The following is a 17,677-nucleotide window of genomic DNA, read 5'->3' on the forward strand; positions in this document are numbered from 1 at the left end:
TTTGGCATCCTGGCACAGAAGTTGCCTGGAAATGATGTCAGAAGAGAATGAGTTTACTCAGCCAATAGATGGCTTGTATTGTCTGTTCTTCCCAGTAGCTCAAAAATTATATTAAATGTCAAACCACAAAAAAACTAAAACTTCTGCAACTTCTTCCAAAAGCTGCTACTAAATCTGTCTTTTTAGACCACAACCGTCACAGAAAAAGTTCACATATTCCTGGACAGAAGAATAATGAAAGTCATTTACATGTACCTGTGATGTTGTAGAAGTAGTTGAAGCAGTTGAGGTTCAGGCTGCAGGGCTCCTTGTCGCTCGTGTCCGGACACTGCCTCCCCACAGTGGGCGACCGGAGGGTGTAGGCCTCTCGTACTCGACTGTTGATCCTCGTACAAGGCTGAAAAAAACAGACTCACATATAAAACAGAGGTCGACCGAGATGCTGCAAAAATGTTTAATGACTGTGCAGTGTTCATCAATGTTGCAAATGGTGATAACTACAGACATGTCCTTAAATTGAACTAAACTTTAACGTTCCAGCAACACTGATTTCTGAATATTTCAAGCATTAAAAGGCTCAAACTGTGCGAATGTGCCACTTCTGAATCTTCTTTAACTTGACAAGTCTTCTCCCTGGATGGATGTGTTATCATTTTACTTAAAATAAATAAATAAGATCCTTTCTCTACCCTCTATACTTGTAATCCCACAATGTGGATTTTTTTTTCCCGACAGGAAACGACAGGAAACTGATATTCTGCTTGAATGGTAAACCACCAGATTCTACACAGTCATTGCTTGGGAAGAAGAGAGTTGGGGGAGAAAATGACAGCCCCTTGAATAACTCCATCGCTGGTACCATGAATAAAACATGCCAGGGGCCCCGCTGGTGCCACAGCAGACTCCAGATCGAGATTGGAATTGTGGGGAAGTCGATGTGTCGAGCACTTTGGGAGAGAATGGGGTGTGATTAACAATGGCCGGCGTGCTGCTGCGAAAACAGCAGGTGAGGCGAGAGCTGCTCAAATGGCTTTTTACAGAGATGTCAGGGGTGGAGCTGCTGAACAGAATGTCCTGGCACCTTACATGCTTTTTTGCAAAGAGAGACAACAAAGATTGAACTCGTGACTCCACATTTATGTGAATGTTTCGCCGCTAGGATTAAATCAGGAGTTGGTGTCTCTTGACTAAATTCAATTTGCAGACTTTTTATTAGGAAATGGACTCTCATGAGGTAGAGAGAGAGAGAGAGAGAGAGAGAGAGAGACGGACTCCCATGATCCATTCATTTTACCATCAACCTCCTGGCTAGAATAAAGAGTTATGAACTAAATTCCAGGAAACATTACGGATCTTAATGCAGGATGACCGCCCCTCCACCCTGCTACATCTGTGCTAATGCTGCAGGCATCAATAAGAGGAAACTGATAGAAGATATCTCTGCACACTCAGAGCTCTGTTTCATCTTCATCAGAGCATTACGGATACACCAAGGGACAGGCGGATACAAATCCCTAATAGCATTCAAATCATTGCCTGGATGTAAAACATGTGTGCACAACCTGGTGGTGAAGCTGCACCTCTTTGTGATTACAGTATTTAACAAAGACTGTATAAATCATGGGTGTAGTCTCAGTGATGCTACCCATTGGTTTCTGAAGAGGCGTTATGAAGCCCAATTACGGAGGTAAGCAAATTAAAAGTGCTATCTCCACCTACCTTTCCAATCAATCTAGAAACAGGTGAAGCTGGAGCGGGCCTTCAGCCTCCTGTCAAACAGCTACAAGCCGCCCACCTGTCGGTCACCTTAGCCACGACCAGACTCATGCAAAAAGACACATCTCTTCACCTTCATAAAATTGAAATGAGCTTTATTTCGGCTGTAAAATGGGACCTCATGGGGATTTCTTGGTTTTTGCAGCCAGCCTCAAGTGGACACTTGAGGAACTGCAGTTTTGTGACGGCCATATAGCGAGAGAAACAAGTATTTGTTTACTGTTTCCCCCGGTGTAAATCAATGAGTTGGATGGTTTGATGGAAAGGAGACCTCGGTGGATAATTTGGCTCCATATTAAAACCTTGTAAACAACGGAACCAAAGGGTCATTTAGAGACTTGATTTGTTAAATTTACAGCCGGCCTCGCTGTGACTCCTGCGTTGTTCTGCACACAATCAATGACAACGCTCGAAACGAGAGTCAGTGAAGGTTCATTTCAGGTTATGATTTAGATTTTGAGGTTGTAGCCCTGAATTAATAACTCTTCTCACTGTTTGCGGTCGCCTCTCAAGTGATAACAAAGCTTGGGGCAATATTTGGAGCCAGCTTTATGTTTGCCAGTACATCACTTCTGATGTAGGGACATCATTTGTGTGTGTGTTTTTTATGTCAGAAGATGTAAATCTAGAAAAACTGCTCAGCTGTCTTCACCATAAATCACCTTCTTTCCCTGCTGCATTCACAGCCAGTACAGTGTAATATAGGTGATATATAAGCCATTTTTCTCCTGCTTCCTGAGTTCATACATCTCTTTTAATTCCTCTGTGGTAGACGAGACATAACCTGTTGACAAAGATTCACACTCTGCTCACAATAATACAGTGTAGCTTTTTCCTTGAGCCTCAGAGAGAATTTTTCTGACAGGAAAAAGATATCAAGATAGATCTCAGCGGGCTTCACAGAAATCTGACGTTCTCATATCAGCGCTGCGCCAGACAGCCGAGCTGAGCTGCTCTCTGATCTGGCTCCAGCTCTCACCAGGCTGCAGCGGCTCCAGGGGCCCCAGTCGTTCAGGACGCAGTCCTCAGGGCAGGGCAGCCGGCTCTCCCTGGCCCCGAGCGGCATCTCCTCGGGGTCACAGAGGTAGTCCTCCACTGGCTCTGACGGCCCATCTATCGTGTTTAGCATGCACCTATGGGAGCGGTGGAAAAAGCAAATTTGACCTTTTTTTAGCTTCAGCTTCAGCTTCAGCTCCAGAGAACAGAACAGTCAGATGTCATGTTGTAACTGGACATGAGGCTGGCAGGTAAGGAGCTGCAGTACGTCTTTCTCCAGCAACTGGAGGAAGGGAAGGTCAGTTTAAAAACAAAAACATCTCTTTTACTGCCCGTGTTGAACTGCAGAGGCGATGGAGGGTTGGTGTAAACACACACACCACCTGATTCAGAGAGAAACCTGCATCCTTCTTTACACTTTCATTTAATCTTAGAACCAAGTAAATACATTCAACACATCCAAACATCTATTCTTATTTAAACTGAGCCCTGGCTTTACTAAACTGTGGTCGTAACAGTTTTTGAATTTTCTCCTCATAAGACGACTCCCCCTTTTCAAGAACAAACCGCGTTTTATAAAAACAAAAATGACAAAAACAGGAAAAATAATGACAATACAGACATATTTCATATTCTCTGTAGTTCTCATATCAACCTCTTCTCTCTTTATTACACATCTTAGCGTGTCCTGCCACTCTCTCTCTCTTTACTGTTTGTGCCATAAAGGACAGACTTCACATGTCTCTCTCTGATTACCTGATTGGGAGCTGGTGCAGATCGTCCACTAGTTTGTCGATCTTATACAGAAAAACTGCCGCCTTGATGACCGTTACCTTAAAATGGGTCAATCAGCCGATCACCGGGTCTCCCCTTGGCTCTGTAGCTGCGTATGACGTCTCTGACCTCAGTCATGAGCTTTACACTCATAAGTGACACGTTTACTGTCATGACCATATCTCGGCATTTAAAAGTCTAGATCCTCAATATAAGATGAGATAAGACAATCCCATATTTTCAGGCAAAACTGTCATCTTGAAATATTTCTAATCTAAAATCCTTAAAAACTGCACGGCTGACATCATGATACTATGATGTTGCATTATTTTTGGTGTCCCAGTTTTTGAAATGGACCTAGACGTAGAGTTTGTGATTGCAGATGTGGTTACCAGAGAACCTGGATCATCGGTCTCAGCTGATGTCTGCGTTAACCGAATGAAAGTCTGGCTGTTTTTTTAATCCTCTGTTTTTAAAGGAGCAGGATAAGTGCTTCTGTATATCTCATTTAATTACGGTCTTATGAGTCGCACGTAATGCAATTAGAGCGTCTGTCTGACGCGCAGAAACATAAATCCAAAAGTTTGAGTTCCACCAGAGAGGATTTGGCAGCTTGTTGGTTGTTCACTGTCAGCTAAACCGTGTGAGGCGCGTTATCCCCGCCAAAACAGGATCCTCTGCATGTTGTCTCTCCCACAAACATGCACAACTTCACACAAAATAGACAAATCCATGTGTAATGATCTAAATGAGCATGTTTCAGCTTTGTTTGAGGCCTGCAAGAGTAAAAGATGAAGAGTACTGACAAGCCCGTCACATATTTAACAGTTTAAGCTCATGTTTTCAAATTGCTTCTTATGACTGATCAAGCAAACATGGAAAGAACAATGATATCATTTAACCTTCATAGTTAACCGGCACTTTTTGACGTTTCTGCCAAAATATGAAGCAATAAATTAATAATTATTGGGGCTAAAAGTAACAGTTACTTTTGTGATCATTCCATTAGTAGTTAAGGCGATATCATGTCTAAGAGCTGTGGAAATGCTCATCACAGTTTCCTGAAGTGATGACTTCAAAGTGTTTTCATTAACTATAAAAGGTGATAAAGGTGATTTAAACACGGCAGCTTTTATTGCCATCGAAATATTTGTTTATCCATTTGTTTAATCGACTAATCCTTATCCTTATACTCTACGTTGAACAGTCATGTATCTAATAAAGCTTTGGAGAGGAGTGATCCTGTCCTGTATAGGGGCGTGTCCAGAGGGATGGACAGGGGTGGCAAGGACCCCCCTGATGACTGGATGACCTTTGAGGTCAGAGAGAGTCGTCAATGTGTGTGATAACCAGCTATAAACTTTACTTTGTGAAAACACTTAAAGAACAGACAGTTTGATAATTACCTGACTTTCCTGGTCTGGACACCTTCTCCACAGTTCTCCTTTAAGTCGACGTTGCTGACTTTCCACACGCTCCACGGCTCGGCCACCCACACATACTGATTACAGTCGCTCTGACACGGCACCACCTCGTACACCTGAGGACAGAACAACCTTATTCAAATGTGTGACATGTTCCCTGTGTGATTTAAAGTAGATGAAGCAGCAGATCAGAGGCCGGCACTGTGATCAGTTTTACTTCTTAATGCTCTTACTCCAAGAGAAGCCAAATAAATATTTCATTCTCATTGTCATAACGAAAACTTCAAGAACTCTAACAATCTTATTTTCATAAATGTTTCTGCCAAGTTTTTGTCAGCAAAGTTTTCGCCTAATGCTCTGTGATGTTTTGGCTCAGCTCTCTGAGGTTTAACCGAGCCAACGAGATTATTTCTGCCCTCAGAGCAGCTCTGCCTGGGAGACATGTCTGTCTAAATAAAACTCCAATCCGACAGCAGTTTGTTTATTTACAGTGAGGAGATAGTGAGTGTGTACATCTATCTGCCACTGACCCACTGACACCAGTGACACTTAACATCTGCGGTTAGATTAGAAATGGCTGAAAGAGGAGCAGCTCTTACCTGGGCCTGTAGCGGTGAGTCACATCCAGCGATCATCGAGGTGGATTAAAAGGAGACAGATGGATTAATGAGCACATGCCAACTGTTCATATAGAGCACAACCTATGATTAATGCAACTTTCCAGAGGACATAATCAGAAAAGCCTCTGGCATAAATACCTGAGTGAACATAGCAGATACACACACGCACACTGCCAGGCATACATCCACACAACCCCTAATCTATATCTGCTGATACTCACAGGACTGGAAAGCTTTTCATTTTTGCAAATCATAGAAACCTTAAGAAATCAACTGGCACACATTGGGGGCATTAATCTGGTGGATGGGATCCATTTATAGCACACATTACTTTTTTTGCACTGTTGCTGCTCAGCAAAAAAAAAAAAAAAAAGGAGTGCAGCAATAATGAGGGGAAGGTGGAGGGAAACTCTGCAGATTCAAGCTCATCATTCATTAATAATGAATTTTCTTTCTCCGTTTCCCCTCCACTGTTGGATTCCTCATACTGAGTCTGAATATACTGGAGCACAAGTCATACACATTCAAGAATTAACGATGAGTAGAGAGAACGTTCGTCCACTGCTCAGCCACCACTTCACCACATCCACTCAGCGGCCACTTTCCTCTGGCATCACGCTCAAGGAAACCTAAAAAGCCTCTGCATGTTTCTAATAAACTCAAACTAGGATCAATATTGGAGATGTTTTTGAAAAGTGGAGAGAGGTTAGAACGCAGAAAGGTTTACAGACTGATGCAGAGCTGGCTAAACACTGAAGCTTCAGTGTCCATCACATGGCAACCTGTGTGAGCATGGACTCTAGAGAGGAGGGGGTGGGGGGAGACAGCTCTCTACAATGTTTAGAATTTGGACTGCAGTACCCATTTTAAACACTAGGTGTCAGAGATACATACTGCTCCTTTAACCAGCTTGGTGTGATCTCTTATGTCAGAGTTAATGAAGCCAGATAACCAAAAGGCAGTGTGGGTATGTTGAACTCTCTCTGAACAGGTCGCAGGGGGTCCTCAGTTTACATTGTGACAATTTAACACATTCACATTGTTTTTTAAAATACACAAACATCACACAACACACGTCTCATCTACAGGAAGTACAAATTCCAACTGACACACATATGGAAAAAAACTCAAAGATTAAAGATGTTACAAAGGTTCTGAGTGAATCTAGAAGATACATATGTTCTCAGAAAAAGACCAAAGAACCATCATTATACATGTGATCTCTCCTCAGAGTCCGTACCTGGTTGATGTGGTCCAGTTTGGGACACGGCCGGCCCCCGTTGTAAGGTTTCTCTCGGAGCCATTTGGAGCGAACTTTGACTCCGCTGCCGCACGACTTGCTGCAGCGTGACCAGTTTGACCATTCACTGAGTTTACAGTCTGAGGGACAGGGGATGATGCACGCCTCCTCGATATAACCTGACAGGAAGACAAAAAAGGAGGACATTATGAGGAAGGTCTCAAACATATTTTCATGGTGGTGGCTCTGCTGTTTGTCTCGTGACCTGCAGAGTGAAAGAGAGGATTATCTTAAAGGGGACATATTATGAAAAATCCACTTTGTGTTTTTGAACATATATTCGGGTAACCTGAGTGTCTACCGACCCACAAAATGTGAAATAAACCCATCCAGTCCTTTATTTGTGGTCTGCATAAGTCTTACAACTCAGAGAAAAATGCTCCGTTTTAGAGCTAAACTTTTGCGCAGGTCCGCCATTTTTATTCTCGCTAGCGAAGGAGTGATGTCTACCAGGAAAACTCGGGGGGGTTCTTTGCATTTAAAGAGACACACACACCAAAACGGAGCGTTCAGAGAGAGCTGGTTTATACAGGGTCACAAATCTCCTCTGCTGCTTGATTCATGTTATACTTTGACCAAAGCACAGCACAGATGTTTCATTTAGACAACAGAGGACTGTTTGAAAAGATGGAAAAGGGGGATAATATGTCGCTGTTAAAGCAACGAGCAAAGAAGAAAAACTGAAAGACAGAACAATGACTGTCTCTTTTAAATTAATTCCTTGACGTTCAACTGTACTCTGTCATTAATTATCGCTGAAGGAGAAGGCATTCACCACGTAATGTATAACCGAGAAATAATCTGTGCCATCCACAGAGTCTCTGCCTTTCAGCGTCCCGTTAGAGACTGCTGCAGAGAGAAATCGCCTCGGCTGGAGACCTTGAATAGAAACGGGCTTTCTTTATCTCATATGAACCTACATTTGTCTAAAATTCCCAAAGGTTATTTGTTTTCTTTCGACCGAACAAACAAACCTTAAAGTTCAAGAAGCCTTTAAAAGCGTCTTGGGTAAAAATACCCCGCAGTAAGAGGGCTGCAAACTAATAACCGATGCTTCACAAAATAATCTAAATCCACCTATTGATTTTTTTCAGCGCAGTGGAATGAAAACAGGGTCCACATTCAAAGGCCCATTTTTATGGTGTGTTACATAAAAGTCTGAGAATCTACAGAGACAGTTTGGGGCATGTCTGGCTGCCGGCTTCATTATTTCAATCTTTTTCTCCTCGGCTCATGGGGTCATGACACATTTATCAGGGCTGGTTTAAGCGTCTTACTCAGCTTGTTAGTCATGTTTTTTTTTATCATCTCTGGGTGGTGATTTCCTCGTGTTGGGCTCTACACCGAGGCCAAGGTTCAGTCAAATTTGTTGAAAGATGTTATTATCTGCACCTTTGGCCTTGTGCATTTGAATAACTCGATATCATTCAAAGACTTCCCCTGTTAAGCAGAGAGATACTAATATGTTTTCAGGTTTATGTAACAGCATGAGTGTGGAAATGTGTTTAGCCTTTGATTAAGGAAATCGATATGGTCAATGAGGCAGGAAAGTGGAGTTTCTTGCTGGGTGCCTAACCACTTCCTCTTACTGCTGGGAGCGCTTTCAGACTGCTTCTTCTAAAGAGAGAGATGTGGTGCAACATTGACTTACGGCTTCACTAAGAGCCCACTACCCTTGATTTGGGATAACAAGCTTCAGAGGCTGGTCAGCCCCTGCAAGTCAATTTTTAAAGGTGTATCAGAGGATAGTCTTACTGGGGCAATTTCATCTCATGTAGCAACATCATTTTTCAAACGGACACGCCGAGCTGCGAGGTAAAACATTTCATCCTGCCACTGTTGAAAGATTTTCAACTTGAGCACTCGGAGCAGCCGCACAAAAAGACGGAGAGCTTGAGAAAAAGACGCTGGAGCTTGCATTGAACTAACGAGGAACACTTCGGTATCGAAACATTGCCAACAAATGTTTATTTTCTAGTGAGAGAGCATACACAAGTTTTCATGCAATTTTTAAGAACTCTAAATGTTGACTTAGGAACTACATCTTTCTGAGTCCTCAAAGAATGAAGCAAGGAAGATTTACCTATTGTCATTTTCTTCTGTCGCTCTCAAAGTAGATGTGATTTCGTGGAGATAAAAGACTAAATAAATTAAATTCATTCACGTTTTTTCACACAAACTTAAAGCTCCCCTGCAGAGGTCATCAGTACCCCAGTTTTTTCAGCCCAGTCAGAACAGTCAGAACACGCCCCTGCTCTTATGAGTTCTTTTGTTTTCCTTCTTTGTGACCATCTTTTAGCAGAGCTTCAGACTTCTGCTGCCAGAGGTTGCAGCCTCTCTTTCTCAAAAACACAACTATGCAATATGGATGATTGGAGCTCAAACGTGGACTTTGGCTCAGCCGAAGAGGACGGTTGAAGGATGAAGGATGGCCCCGAACAGAGCAGTCAGAGTCTTTAGAGCTAATATGATTGAAAAAAAATAAAAGGTCTACTTAATCCCGTCAGGACCGGAGTCCTGGCATGCATGGGACCAAGTAATGCACAGTGACATAATGATCTCATCCGTACACGTGCCTGCACACGCGTACTCTGCAGCGCGACCTCTTTACACTCTGCTGCCCCTGAGGCCAGATCAGCATCACCACATCCACACCTTGCTGAGTTCGGCGTGGCCTCTGAGAGCTGCACCTTTTGACCTCACACTGTAGACTCCAAGTTCAAGTCAAGTCACTTTAAATCCCTCTCGCTGTCACCTTAAGCCCATCCCCCGAGTGCAGAAGCTGCAGCACCTCAGCCAACAGTTCACTCGCAGTTCAACTGATATCAAGTCGTAAAGGTGCCAAGCTCTCCCCGAGAGGCTTTTGGATTAAGTCCAGGTGGGAGATCACTGCTGCTGCCTTTTAAAAGTCAACTTGTAACCTGGCACAAACTCCTGCTCCAGATCCTGAAGCAGTTGTCACCCCTGCACAAAGCTTCCCTTTCTCCTGATTGCTCAAATCAGGACATATCCCAACCAGCTCCTTTTCCTCCAGATGATAACTTGAATATCCTCTGGAAATAGACAAGCTTCCTAGCAACAGTCACGTTCAATTAGGAGGATGCTTATAACATAAGCGGGCATAGATATGTGAGCTTAATCTGTACTTTACTGCGTCTCACTGCATGGTAATGATTTGTTGTTATTTTCTCTTTGCACGTACAGGAAGCAGCTGGTATTTTTTTTGTATGTTGGCACAACGTGAAGACCTAAAAAGCTTTGAGGGGAAAACTGACAGAAACAAACTGGAAAGCACTCACAAGCGATGGCAACGACGAAGAGCGGAGACTCAGATTGATCACCTGCTGCTTAAGGATCCATTTGCTAATTTAGAAGCTTTACAAAATAATTTGGTTCTGTTAAGTCTGTTTGGAAAGAAAAAATAAGTAAGTAATAAGTAAATTGTGTTTACTTAATAATAAGATGTTTAAAAAAAACAGAGTATCAGTTAACATTTTAATACCAATAAGAGCATTCATACTTTTTGTTTTAAGTAATAAAAAACATCTTTATAAAGTCGAGTATCTCCTCTTCTTGACCACCTCTTGATCGATGGCTTTTCTTAAAGTCTAATTGAATTTCTCAGATTGGGGAATCAGTCAGAGCAGAGATACTGTACGTGGAGCAGAAAGGCAAATGTCTTCTATTTCAGAGAAGTAAATCAACTGAACCCGAAGGTCTGTTGTTCTATTTTTGAAACAACACGTTGTCTTTTACATCATTAGCAAATGTCCGTGTTGGAACTTAACAGCTCAGGGGTGAATTGAGGGCTCTGTGTTGTGTTGTTAATGAAGTAAAAACAGAACATATTAAAACTCAAAAATTTAACATTAAGGAGTCCAAACTGCTGAATATTTCTGGTTGGAGCATTTCTGATTCTTTCAAAGTTTATAGTTAGCATGACGTAATGAGAAGAGTCTTTACATTTATAAGAATAAAAGTTGGTGCACCATGTGCATCCATAGCAGCTAATAAGTAGACATACAGGAACACTTTTCACTCTTTTTGTGCACTTGCAGACCCATAATCATTTCCGACATCCTGGTGGTTGATCCAGACACCATTTATTTCTGTCCATCCAGCCGGGGCAAACGTCCGGCTGAGTCACCATACTGCTGGCTTCTGAGACCAAATGTCTTCCTCTCACTGGGTGGTTGAGCCCTGAAGCTTTATGTGAAACTTTCTGCTCCAGGGATCCTCTGCCTGATTTCTGTTCTGTTACACCTCCTGCATCACCGCCTTCAAGGCGAGGGGGACAGACTTATTGCTGGGCGCTTTAATAAATATTTCCCCGGGATGAAGCTAAGGGCCCTTTGATGAACATAGCCATGTTTATCAGAAGCTGACCTTGACAGCGATCTTCCTACATGTTGTTTCACTCTGAACAGTTTAAACTCAGCGCAGCCTCTCAGTGTTAGTCTCTTGTTATTACAATAACAGGTTGTCATGCACCAACAAATCTGTTCACCGTAGTACTGCTCAAATTCACACCGGTCCTCAGCAAGATACTTGCCCTTAAGCTGTACCCTTTATGGCTTCCCAGAGTGTCTGTCTTCCCTCCTCCTTCACCACATCCTGCAAAGACGAGGCCAAAGCCCCCAGAGCCATCCTGTAATATTAAGTCATGCTAAAGGTCAACGCATCACAGGTCCCATATAGTCATAAATATAAGCACTATATGAGTAATGGCATATATATATATATATATAAGACATAGCAGGGGACTTATTGAAAGATTTCCCCTGGCTGCATCCTGACCTTTGGCCCAGCGTGGGTGGTAGAGGGAGCTGAAGTGTATTTTCTGATAAGGGATGTCCTAGACTCAAGATTTACCTGGTGGACTTGTAGTCGTTAAGTTTAAGCCAATGGCAGATGAGAATGCACATGTTTGTGATATCATAATAATTATCTTTTTTTATATTTTGGGCTGATTAAAGGTATTAATAGTAACACTAGGGGTGGAATCACAGGGTAAGTCAGGATAGAGTATGATATGATAGGATAAGACACAATATGATACAATAGGATAGGATATGATACAATATAATGCGATACAATAGGATAGGATATGATTGGATGCGATGCAATGGCATACAACAATAGTATGCCATAGTTTAGGATATGGCACGATATGATACGACCAGACTTTAGGACACTATACGAAAGGGTTCACAGGGTAAGTCAGGATACAATACGATAGGAAACAGTATGATATGATAGGATAGAACAATAGTATATCTTAGGATAGGATATGATGCGATACGATGCGATTGGATACAAAGGGACAGGAGTCGTCATCTACATTTGTGTAAGGGCCAGCTTTCTTCCTGACAGACCCTGTGGGGGCCGGACTTTAAAATAGGTTTGCACATAAGACGTGAAGTTGGTGTCAGAGGGGAAATATAATTTCTCCCATGAACCTAATGAGAGTATTTCAGCCTTGTGGTTTTATCTTTATTTTTATTGTTTAATCACCTGAGATGATTCAAATTCTGGGGGGCTGGATGGTAAGCTATGGTGGGACAGATGTGGCCACCAGTTGATGATCACTGCCACAAGATATGATATAATGCTGTGTGATATGATACGATTGGACAATAGGATATGACAGGATACGATAAGACACCCAGATTCATGATTCATTTCGTGAGAAAGTTATCTGGGGGTCCTCGGCCACGCTGCAGCCACAAAAAGGCAACATTCAGCATTCTTCACATTAAACATTAAACCTTGATTATTTATAATGTCAGAAAGTGTACTAAGAGTTGCTTCTAGGGAAACAAATTCCGAGAAAATTCTTAGAATCAGGGCATTTTCTAAGAATTTCTCCTCAAAGTTAGGACTAGACCTTAAGAGAGCTCCTCAGGTGTCAAACTGTGAGCAGTAGTGAGGAGGACTTCTAACAGGATGAAGAGTTTTTCAAGTTGAGGAGGAAACAGAAATGTTCTTCAAACAGGACATGAAGAAGAATCTTTCTGAATCATAGTCGGGCCGAACAGACAAAAATGATTGGTGCAGACATTTTAATCCATCTCTGACTTTGTTCAGTACAAAGTGAGACATGCATGTTGAGTTTCTCTAAAGGTGGTTACCTCCACAGGAGCATCCAATCACTGATGAAGACCCTTTACCTGCTGAGGTAACTCTCAGCATATGAAGAAGCTGCAGCACAATAGGGATTTAGGCATGTGATTTCAAACATCTTGTAGGCTTTTTACTTTTAAAGTACGACTTAGACATTATCACACAGCTAAGTTAGGAGCTCTCTGAGAGGATTCTCAGAAAGTTAGTGAATACGGGCCCAGCTTCTTAAAATACCAGTGAAGAAAGGCAGAGAGAAATCAGAGCCCAGTGCCTAACCTGCCTTATTTGCCATCATTTACAAGCTTAACAGACTAAGGGATGAATTAATTTTAAACCTGTTCAGTCTACAACAGGGAACTCTAAACCTCTTAGCAGAGGGCAGCAGTTCATACTCTGTATGTAGAACATGGGATGGGTCACTGACAATCTTATTGGCTTGCCTTAGAGAAGCCTTTTTCCAAAGCAGTCTGCAGGGATGTGTGATGTATACCTCCCTTTATTTTCCCTGCAGTCTGAATGAAAAGCAGTTAAAAACCGGGATGATTCGATCTACTACAATATGAGATACTTGGTCTCTAAACTAATAAAATCAAGACTTTGTCAGTTGGATGTTCGATCTGCAGAGTCCCTTTGCATCTTTAAGAAAAAGCTAAAGAACCAGCTCTTTCATGAATACCTACTAACTTAATGATGGTAGTCTCAATATTATTGATGATGATGATGATGGTAATGACGATGGTTTTGTTTGATAACGACGACTTATAAGATGGTTTCTATACTGATTAGAATTCTCAAGAACTGCCGTCAATGCTGTGCTTTGCCTCTGTGCAATCGGACTCAAAGCTGATCGTTTGCTCTTACTGACATTGTTCCCTTTTTTCTAGATCCTTGCTTGTGTTGTACTTACTCTCTGATGTACGTGGCTTTGGATAAAAGCGTCTGCTAAGTGAATTGTAGAATTGAATTGGAGAATGAATGTTACTCACTTCATGGTTTTTCAAGTCTCTCCTGCAATCAAGCTCCAACTCAAATCTTGTTTAGGATTTCTCCTTTGATATGTCCTCCACACAGTTCGCGATCATTATATTGTCCCATGTTGTAACCGTGCAAAATCTGAATAAATTAATGTTTCTATCGAGAACAAGTTTCAACATCTTCCCTTTTAAAGCACTTTTGAAGACAATCCTATTTTCTTCTGTTGACGTCTGTGGAATAAAAGAGGACAGTGGCACAGTTTTCCCTTGATCGTCATCATAGCCGAGGGCATCGTGTCAGCTGCCGAGCTGCTGGGAAGGACCTCGTCTCCACCTCTATCAAGATTCAAAGTGAAGCTGGCTGAGGTGGAGAGGACGGCACTGACAATGAAAGAGGTATGACAGAAAGAAGAGGATGATCGAGTCTCTGATCCTCGTGAGCGTTCTTTTAGGTTTTGTGTGAACCTTAAGGAACATTTCTTTTTCTGAGCTCAACGACGCTCAAAGACGAAGACACACATACACGCTCAAACATTCACATAGGTGTAAAAAAACACACGCTAACACACAACCCCAGCCGTACGACGTGCTCGTGTCACACCCACACTCAGATTAAGTGACGCGTATCTGATTCTCTGACTCAGACAAGGAGGCTAAAACCATGTTTATATATGCACAACGCTGATGTATTCATTTGAACATCTCTGCATTCTATTTCACAGCAATTTCACAACGAGTTTCTGAGCCCGGCTTTCTTCGCTTGAAGTATTTCAGATCTAAGATAAGACCTTACAACGAGGAGACAAACGATTCTGACAGGAATGTGCTGGGGAAAAAAAAAAAACGCCTCCTTATGTGAGAGTCAGTATTCAGAGAGAGTCTGTGGCCTGCATGGGAGGAGCTTTTCATACGTGCACAAACAGAATCCTTCACTTCAGATGAATGTTTCACAGGACAAACACATTATTCTTTTTTTCTTGCATTTACAGCGTCCTGATTGGCCACTGTATGTTTCCTCACCAGGAATCAAGAGGTCAAGGCTGGAGAAGAGAAAACGTCTAATTTGTACAACATGTACAACACCTGCAAGCTCGAGTACCTCTGCACACTTCTCTTCGAGCTGCTTCCATCGTCAGGTCACAGGCTGAACTCGAAAAGAGAGCTGAATATTGTTCAAACTAAAGGAGAAAAAAAAAGGTTTTCCTCTGACCTCAAGTGTTTTGCTGCTGTATGTAACGTGAGCGATCTGTGGGTGTATTTCAAATACATTTGACAGCTACAGCTTCTCAAGAAGCGAGTCGAGTTGATGAGATATGAGAGAGGTTCTTTATTCAATCTTTGCTTTATGTAGTTTAAACACAAATGTCTGAATGGATTCTTTTCTGTGATTGGTCCATGATCCCACATCATGAGATGTACTCACTAAAAAAAAAGTAAGTTACTTTTTGCTGTGACTGATGGTTTTAGTGTCTATATATGTTCCCTTGGTATTGTGGTGTGTTTTGGGATGTCTTCCCCCCAGGATTGACTTTTTTAAAAACCCTTGTGCTGCTATGAGACTATCCCACTGATTTGTACCTTTCCATCCATTTTTTCTGCTTATCTGAGGTCGGGTCGTGGTGGCAGCAAGCGCATTAAGTCAACCCAGACTTCCCTCTCCCCAGCAACATTTTCCAGCTCCTCCTGGGGGATTCTGAGGCGTTCCCAGATCAGACAGGATACATAATCCCCTCCAGCAAATTCTGGGACTACCTGGGGTCGCCCCGAAAAACCTCCAAAGGAAGGCGTACAGGAGGATCCTAATCAGATGCCCAGACCCCCTCAACTGGCTCTCTTCAATGCAAAGGAGTAGCGTCTCTTCTCCGAGCTCCCCCTGAATGTCTGAGCTCCTCATCCTCTCTCTGAGGCTGAGCCCCGACACCCTCCGGAGGAAACTCATTTCGGCTGCTTGTATCCGCGACCGTATTCTATTGGTTACTACAGGTCATGACCACAGCTGAGGGTTGGAATGAAGACCAAGCGGTAATTTAAGAGCGTTCGCTTCAGGCTGACACTCTTATCAAAAGCGACGTTCATCAGATAGTAAGTTTTCAAAAAAAATAAAATAATGAATTCAGTATTTTGACAGTTTTTCTGCTTCCTGCGGTATCTCTCACACTCTTGTTGTTGTTATATTTACTGTCCCAGTTTTTTTTTTGGATCAACAGGTGATAATGATTTCTTGCTGCTAGCCTCACTTTAGATAAAAACGGTTTGTCTCTTCCCACATCTGCCCGGGGAAGATCTCTTGGATCAAAACAATGCCCTGTTTGAAATAAAGTTCCTCATTTGGAGGTGAACAGAGTGCAGTGTGGACCTTCCTCCTTTTTCTGCACTTAATACAATGTGTTGTCCTGCACCTGTTTACATTTTACTCTGATGTGTGCACACTAGTTTTTCCCTTTTTAAATGTATACTTTGCAAATGAATAAATAAAAATAAAGATGTCACAGAATTACAGTGTGAAAGCTCCGCCTCTTATAGCTTGAGACTCAATATTTACTAAGTTAAATATAATGTATAATTAAGGAGAGGATAGGTTGGAATTTCAAGAACATTCACTGCAATATTTATAACAGGATCATCACAAAATCAGTCTTTATTTGTACAGCGCCAATTTTAATATCCTCTGAAATTTCTGTTCAGAGGTGATGCTTGTCAACAGGCAAAGCAGGCAACTACTTGGCGCCACAGGCCCATAAGGAACCCCCGAATGCTGACAAACTTACAGTAGGAAACCTCCCTAATGGAGCCCCATCTGACAGCACTCACTCTCATGTAATAATCCTGTGAGAACCATAGCTCGTTGATTAAAGTCACTGAAGGAAAACAAAGAGGAATTATCCTTCTGGGAGTGATAAAGAAAGAGGAAGAGTGTCAGGACACTGGCCGACTTAATGGTGGTTGGAGGGGCCCCCAATTAATTTTTGCCTAGGGCCCCAACAGACTAGAATCGCCCCTGTTTCTGTTCAATGCTGAGAAGAGCTAAAACAGAAACCTTGAAGAGAGAGAAATAACTTAACCACCCGCATGTTTATGCATTTGTTCAGATATTTTTTTACTGATCCAAACTGTTCTATAAACTCTCCAGTGACCGACAGACACCAGCGCGCATGAACTCACCGTGACTGTTGCAGCGTAGCGTCTCCACCAGCCTGTTGTCCTGGTCGTAGCACACCATGGCCTGGTAGCGGTAGCCCTGTCCACACTCCTTGATGTCTCCCTGGACCTTCAGCCCGAGGGTGCTCTCCGCTCTGTCCGCCTCGGGCAGGATGCAGTCTGACCAGTTCCCCACCGGCTGGGCGTTGTACTTGTCACAGGGGCAGTACTGGGTCTCACTCAGAGGGTACATTTGGGTGTTCTTGCACTTGTCTTTCTTCTTGCTCCTCCCTGAGGATCAGCAGAGGGACAGAGATGAGCAGAGTAGCCGGGGGAGAGGTGACTCCACAGGGTGATGGTGGATTTCTGTCTCTGTGAGGCCAGAGAAGCTTTCCATCTTATCATACTCAAGGCTACTGTCAAGGCTTCGTTTGGGATAGTGTACTCCCTAAAAAAAAGACTCTGGCTGACTCAACAGTTGCTGCCCCGACTCTCTGTTCATGTTTAATACATGCGTCAGGGTTTCAAACGGAGAGCTCGTCCACAAGACCA

At 42.6% G+C, this 17,677-nt stretch overlaps 1 protein-coding gene across 1 annotated transcript in view; it reads right to left on the minus strand.

Moving 5' to 3' along the window:
* thsd7ab (thrombospondin, type I, domain containing 7Ab) overlaps positions 1 to 17,677 on the minus strand; it is a 175,427-nt gene that overhangs the window by 43,490 nt on the left and 114,260 nt on the right. The window contains exons 14-19 of the mRNA XM_065958063.1: positions 17,150 to 17,416; positions 6,831 to 7,009; positions 5,570 to 5,575; positions 4,953 to 5,086; positions 2,756 to 2,909; positions 256 to 397 (exon numbers count right to left, since the gene is read on the minus strand). Coding sequence (XP_065814135.1) covers positions 256 to 397; positions 2,756 to 2,909; positions 4,953 to 5,086; positions 5,570 to 5,575; positions 6,831 to 7,009; positions 17,150 to 17,416 — 882 coding nt within the window. The remainder of the gene's footprint in view (positions 1 to 255; positions 398 to 2,755; positions 2,910 to 4,952; positions 5,087 to 5,569; positions 5,576 to 6,830; positions 7,010 to 17,149; positions 17,417 to 17,677) is intronic.

Source organism: Labrus bergylta, chromosome 8 (assembly GCF_963930695.1).
Source record: "Labrus bergylta chromosome 8, fLabBer1.1, whole genome shotgun sequence".
Lineage (NCBI taxonomy): Eukaryota > Metazoa > Chordata > Actinopteri > Labriformes > Labridae > Labrus > Labrus bergylta.